We start from the raw sequence: 7,459 nt of genomic DNA, 5'->3' as shown, positions 1-7,459 counted from the left end.
ACACTTCACAGAATACTGCATGAGCAGATACTACACTTCACATAATACTGCATAGAAGATACTACACTTCACAGAATACTGCATGAGCAGATACTACACTTCACATAATACTGCATAGAAGATACTACACTTCACAGAATACTGCATAGGAGATACTACACTTCACAGAATACTGCATGAGCAGATACTACACTTCACATAATACTGCATAGGAGATACTACACTTCACATAATACTGCATAGGAGATACTACACTTCACAGAATACTGGGTGAGCAGATACTACACTTCACATAATACTGCATAGAAGATACTACACTTCACAGAATACTGCATAGGAGATACTACACTTCACAGAATACTGCATGAGCAGATACTACACTTCACATAATACTGCATAGGAGATACTACACTTCACATAATACTGCATAGGAGATACTACACTTCACAGAATACTGGGTGAGCAGATACTACACTTCACATAATACTGCATAGAAGATACTACACTTCACAGAATACTGCATGAGCAGATACTACACTTCACATAATACTGGGTGAGCAGATACTACACTTCACATAATACTGCATGAGCAGATACTACACTTCACAGAATACTGCATGAGCAGATACTACACTTCACAGAATACTGGGTGAGCAGATACTACACTTCACATAATACTGCATAGGAGATACTACACTTCACATAATACTGCATGAGCAGATACTACACTTCACATAATACTGCATAGGAGATACTACACTTCACATAATACTGCATAGAAGATACTACACTTCACAGAATACTGCATGAGCAGATACTACACTTCACATAATACTGCATAGAAGATACTACACTTCACATAATACTGCATGAGCAGATACTACACTTCACATAATACTGGGTGAGCAGATACTACACTTCACATAATACTGGGTGAGCAGACCCTACACTGAGGAGGACCAGTCCGGGACACCAGGACGGAGTCCAGCCCAAAAGGTTCTGTTTCTCCGGATCAGAATTAAATTAGAATATAAATCCAGTTTGTTTATTTCGTGTCGCTCTGGGAGCTCAGCTGTTCCTTCAGCATTCACACTAACGTTTATCACACTGCCAGAACACACACACACACACACACACACACACACACACACTCACACACACACACACACACACACACACACACACACACACACAGACACACACACACACACACACACACTCACACACACACAGACACACACACACACACACACACACACACACACACACACACTCACACACACACACACACACACACACACACACACACACACACACACACACACACACACCTCTGTTTGGCACAAAATCACTGCTTGTATGTGTCTTTATCCCTGCGCGCCCCCGTGGCTCCTGTAAGGGCTCGCGCTTGGCACGGCGCCGCGGCGCGCCGCGCGCTCCTCCAGGCGGCAGCAGCAGCAGCAGCAGTGTGTGTGTTTGTGTGTGTGTGTCTGTGTGTGTGTGTGTGTGTGTGTAGAGCAGCTCGGAGAGACATGGCGGCGGACCCGAAGCCGGACTGGCTCTCCTGCCTTCCCTCTTCGTGGAGTTACGGCGTGACTCGCGATGGACGCATTTTCTTCATCAAGTAAATATGACGCGGACACGCGGATTCACGGACACGCACGGCTCGTGTCTGCGACGCATTGCTCCTGTTTGTCTGTTCACCTTTTCCTCCCTCCGTCTTTTCTTCACCAACAGCGAAGAAGCGAAGAGTACGACCTGGCTGCACCCGGTCACCGGGGAGGCGGTGATTACCGGACACCGGAAAACTCCAGGTAATTAATCTGACAACAGAAAAGACGCGCACGCAGCGCGAGCGCAGCGGAAAGGTTATTCCTCGCGTCACGCTGGAGGAGGAAGAGGAGGAAGAGGAGGAGGAGGAGAAGAGGGGAGACTAGTTGCAGGGGGAGCCGCGGAGCAGACTGGGGAGGTTCTGGTCTCTGCAGCAGAGCAACAGCCTCCGCGCGCCTCCGGCGGATCATTACGCACGGCGCCCCCCCACCCTCCCCCAGCTCCACCTGGACACTTTGCGACACACTTTTTAAAAGTTCCGTCACGTAGGCGTGGGCTGATTTCGACATCCCCCCCCCCCACCCTTCCCGCCACCCTCCCGGCCCACCCAACTCATCTGACACCCCCCCACCCCAGCGGTGAAGAAGCGCGCTCTGGCGCGTCCCCTCCAACACCCCCTAATAGATGTACCCGTTAGGAGAGAGAGGGAGAGACGGGTGGGGGTGGGGGTGGGGGTGGGGGTTTGGGGGGGTCGTCACATCATGCTGCTGGAAATCAGCAGGAAAACATCGGACTGGAGGAATGAAGGGCGGCGGAGCCAGACACTGCATTGCTGTGTGTGTGTGTGTGTGTGTGTGTGTGTGTGTGTGTGTGTGTGTGTGTGTGTGTGTGTGTGTGTGTGTATAATCAGCTCCGTATCTCTGCCCCCCCCCCCCCCCCCCCCACAGATTTACCAACAGGATGGGAGGAAGGATACACATTCGAAGGAGCTCGCTGCTTCATCAAGTGAGTTGGAAACACACACACATACACACACACACACACACACACACACACACACACTCACAGCTTGATGAAGGGGGAGGTTCCTCTGCCCCCCGACCCCCCCCCCCCCCCCCCCACCACCATGGTGGATGGAGCTCTGTCAGGTTGAACGAGCTGCTGTGACTCAGAAGCTGAACAGGCTCCACTTGTTGGCGCTGCTTGTTCACACGTGTTTCTGTGACCTTTCCTTCTCTTCATATTCTGATGTGGTGGACCTGTTTGACAACAGTAGTGCCCTGTAGCGACTACACACACACACACACACACACACACACACACACACACACACACACACACACACTCACACACACACACCCGCCCAGGTTGTGTACCTGCACGCTCATTGGCTCTGCAGCTACTTCCTGTCGCCCTGCTCCTCGCCACCGCTGCTGGTGTCGGAGGTTCCAGCAGCAGCTGATATAGCTGCTCTATAAATAACCTGCTGCTGCTGAGGGTGAACGTATGAATGAATGGATGAACCCGGCATGCACATTCACACACGCTGCGTGTAAATATAACGAGCAGTGGTGACATGCCGAGCCTGGAGGACAGCTGACTGCAGGAGGAGTACGAGGAGCAGGAGGTGCAGGAGGTGCAGGAGGTGCAGGAGGTGCAGGAGGAGGTGAAGCCCAGGAGAGTGAGAGCTGATCCCCCCACCAGTGTCCTGGAGATTCTTCCATTGCAAGCAGTTAATGACACAGTGAACGACAGTTAGTGACACAGTGAACGACACAGTGAACGACAGTTAGTGACACAGTGAACGACAGTTAGTGACACAGTGAACGACAGTTAGTGACACAGTGAATGACACAGTGAACGACAGTTAATGACACAGTGAACGACACAGTGAACGACAGTTAGTGACACAGTGAATGACACAGTGAACGACAGTTAGTGACACAGTGAATGACACAGTGAACGACAGTTAGTGACACAGTGAACGACAGTTAGTGACACAGTGAACGACACAGTGAACGACAGTTAGTGACACAGTGAACGACAGTTAGTGACACAGTGAACGACAGTTAATGACACAGTGAACGACACAGTGAACGACAGTTAGTGACACAGTGAACGACAGTTAGTGACACAGTGAACGACACAGTGAACGACAGTTAGTGACACAGTGAACGACAGTTAGTGACACAGTGAACGACAGTTAATGACACAGTGAACGACACAGTGAACGACAGTTAGTGACACAGTGAACGACAGTTAATGACACAGTGAACGACACAGTGAACGACAGTTAGTGACACAGTGAACGACACAGTGAACGACAGTTAGTGACACAGTGAACGACAGTTAATGACACAGTGAACGACACAGTGAATGACAGTTAGTGACACAGTGAACGACAGTTAGTGACACAGTGAACGACAGTTAATGACACAGTGAACGACACAGTGAACGACACAGTGAACGACAGTTAGTGACACAGTGAACGACACAGTGAACGACAGTTAGTGACACAGTGAACGACAGTTAGTGACACAGTGAACGACAGTTAGTGACACAGTGAATGACACAGTGAACGACAGTTAATGACACAGTGAACGACACAGTGAACGACAGTTAGTGACACAGTGAACGACACAGTGAATGACAGTTAGTGACACAGTGAATGACAGTTAGTGACACAGTGAATGACACAGTGAACGACACAGTGAATGACAGTTAGTGACACAGTGAACGACAGTTAGTGACACAGTGAATGACACAGTGAACGACAGTTAATGACACAGTGAACGACACAGTGAACGACAGTTAGTGACACAGTGAACGACACAGTGAACGACAGTTAGTGACACAGTGAACGACACAGTGAATGACAGTTAGTGACACAGTGAACGACAGTTAGTGACACAGTGAACGACACAGTGAACGACAGTTAGTGACACAGTGAACGACACAGTGAACGACACAGTGAACGACAGTTAGTGACACAGTGAATGACACAGTGAACGACAGTTAGTGACACAGTTAGTGACACAGTGAACGACACAGTGAACGACAGTTAGTGACACAGTGAACGACAGTTAGTGACACAGTGAACGACACAGTGAACGACAGTTAGTGACACAGTGAACGACACCGTGAACGACAGTTAGTGACACAGTGAACGACACCGTGAACGACAGGTAGTGACACAGTGAATGACAGTGAACGACAGTTAGTGACACAGTGAACGGCACAGTGAACAACAGTTAGTGACACAGTGAATGACAGTTAGTGACACAGTGAATGACACAGTGAACGACAGTTAGTGACACAGTGAACGACACAGTGAACGACAGTTAGTGACACAGTGAACGACAGTTAGTGACACAGTGAACGACAGTTAGTGACACAGTGAACGACAGTTAGTGACACAGTGAATGACACAGTGAACGACGGTTAGTGACACAGTGAACGACACAGTGAATGACAGTGACACAGTGAACGACAGTTAGTGACACAGTGAACGACAGTTAGTGACACAGTGAACGACACAGTGAACGACAGTTAGTGACACAGTGAACGACACAGTGAATGACACAGTGAACGACAGTTAGTGACACAGTGAACGACACAGTGTACGACACAGTGAACGACACAGTGAACGACACAGTGAACGACAGTTAGTGACACAGTGAACGACAGTTAGTGACACAGTGAATGACACAGTGAACGACGGTTAGTGACACAGTGAACGGTACAGTGAACAACAGTTAGTGACACAGTGAATGACAGTTAGTGACACAGTGAATGACAGTGAACGACAGTTAGTGACACAGTGAACGGTACAGTGAACAACAGTTAGTGACACAGTGAATGACAGTTAGTGACACAGTGAATGACAGTGAACGACAGTTAGTGACACAGTGAATGACCGTTAGTGACACAGTGAATGACACAGTGAACGACAGTTAGTGACACAGTGAACGACACAGTGAATGACAGTTAGTGACACAGTGAATGACAGTGAACGACAGTTAGTGACACAGTGAACGGCACAGTGAACGACAGTTAGTGACACAGTGAATGACAGTGAACGACAGTTAGTGACACAGTGAATGACAGTTAGTGACACAGTGAACGACACAGTGAACGACAGTTAGTGACACAGTGAACGACACAGTGAACGACAGTTAGTGACACAGTGAATGACACAGTGAACGACACAGTGAATGACACAGTGAATGACAGTTAGTGACACAGTGAACGACACAGTGAACAACACAGTGAACGGTGAATGACACAGTGAATGACAGTGAACGACACAGTGAACGACAGTTAGTGACACAGTGAACGACACAGTGAACGACACAGTGAACAACACAGTGAACGGTGAATGACACAGTGAACGACAGTTAGTGACACAGTGAACAACACAGTGAACAACACAGTGAACGGTGAATGACACAGTGAACGACACAGTGAATGACAGTGAACGACACAGTGAATTACACAGTGAACGACAGTTAGTGACTCAGTGAACGACACAGTGAATGACAGTTAGTGACACAGTGAACGACACAGTGAACGACACAGTGAATTACACAGTGAACGACAGTTAGTGACTCAGTGAACGACACAGTGAATGACAGTTAGTGACACAGTGAACGACACAGTGAACGACACAGTGAATTACACAGTGAACGACAGTTAGTGACACAGTGAATGACACAGTGAATGACAGTTAGTGACACAGTGAACGACACTGAACGACAGTTAGTGACACAGTGAACGACACAGTGAACGACACTGAACGACAGTTAGTGACACAGTGAACGACACAGTGAACGACACAGTGAATGACAGTGAACGACAGTTAGTGACACAGTGAACGAGACAGTGAACGACAGTTAGTGACACAGTGAACGACACAATGAACGAGACAGTGAACGACACAGTGAACGACAGTTAGTGACACAGTGAACGACAGTTAGTGACACAGTGAACGAGACAGTGAACGACAGTTAGTGATGGTGATCAGGTGTAACAAAGGAAATTATCTCCAAGCTGCTGTGGCTCCTTTTGGCTCCAAATTGGAAACATTAACAAGCTGCTCTGACAAAAAGACGACTAGATGACTAGATGACTGGACGACTAGACGACTGACTCCTGAAGATCTCTGGTGTTTCATCGTGGTACTGAGTGGAGTTGATGGATCCAGAGCTGAGAGTCGTGGCAGCAAACAACGGTAGCTACCGTTAGCCACCGTTAGCCACCGTTAGCCACCGTTAGCTACCGTTAGCTACCAACAGCTGATCAGGATTCGTCTCTTGGACACCAGCAAGCTCGACTCAGTACCTGCTGCTGTTTTCTGAATCAGACACGTTCTGCACTATTCTGCCACATTCTGCCCGGTTCTGTCCCGTTCTGCCCCACAGTTGAACAACAACACTGTCCAGAGAACAATCCGGTCCATAGTGTCGTATCAGACACTCAAAAACAGAATCGTCCTCTTCTCCTCAAATCCTTGGAATTCCTGTCAGATTCCTGCTGGGTCACGTTTCTATCAGTCCATTGTTGTTCTCCTGCTGTCCCTTCCTGACCCTTTCCACCTTTTGACCCCTTGACCCCTCCCTCCCTTCCACCCCTTGACCCCTCCCTCCCTTCCACCCCTTGACCCCTCCCTCCCTTCCACCCCTTGACCCCTCCCTTGACCCCTCCCTCCCTTCCACCCCTTGACCCACGCTGCCCCTGGTGAAACACAAACTGCTCCACATCTCGTCTCTGTAAGTCTCACCGTCTCTCTTGTTAGGAACTTCCTGTGTTTAAACTGGAGACTCCAGAGTGCTGGAGGCGTCTCCTCAGGGCTTACACCATCATGTAATGGAGTCCAAAGCAAACACTGGACCGGATCCAGAGCACCTAG

The 7,459-nt window shown here is 48.8% G+C and overlaps 1 protein-coding gene across 6 annotated transcripts in view; it reads left to right on the top strand.

The window, feature by feature from the left end:
- Positions 1-1,456: 1,456 nt before the first annotated feature.
- LOC308127153 (pleckstrin homology domain-containing family A member 5-like) overlaps positions 1,457-7,459 on the top strand; it is a 59,853-nt gene continuing 53,850 nt past the window's right edge. For all 6 annotated transcript variants that reach the window (XM_080491993.1, XM_080491991.1, XM_080491992.1 and 3 more), the window contains exons 1-3: positions 1,457-1,624; positions 1,738-1,814; positions 2,499-2,556. In XM_080491993.1, the coding sequence (XP_080348119.1) occupies positions 1,533-1,624; positions 1,738-1,814; positions 2,499-2,556 (227 nt within the window). In that variant the 5' untranslated portion in view covers positions 1,457-1,532. The remainder of the gene's footprint in view (positions 1,625-1,737; positions 1,815-2,498; positions 2,557-7,459) is intronic.

Source organism: Lipophrys pholis, assembly GCF_963383615.2.
Source record: "Lipophrys pholis genome assembly, chromosome: 22".
Classification (NCBI taxonomy): domain Eukaryota; kingdom Metazoa; phylum Chordata; class Actinopteri; order Blenniiformes; family Blenniidae; genus Lipophrys; species Lipophrys pholis.
The sequence above is the reverse complement of the archived record's forward strand: the minus strand, read 5'-3'. Positions and strand labels throughout refer to the sequence as shown.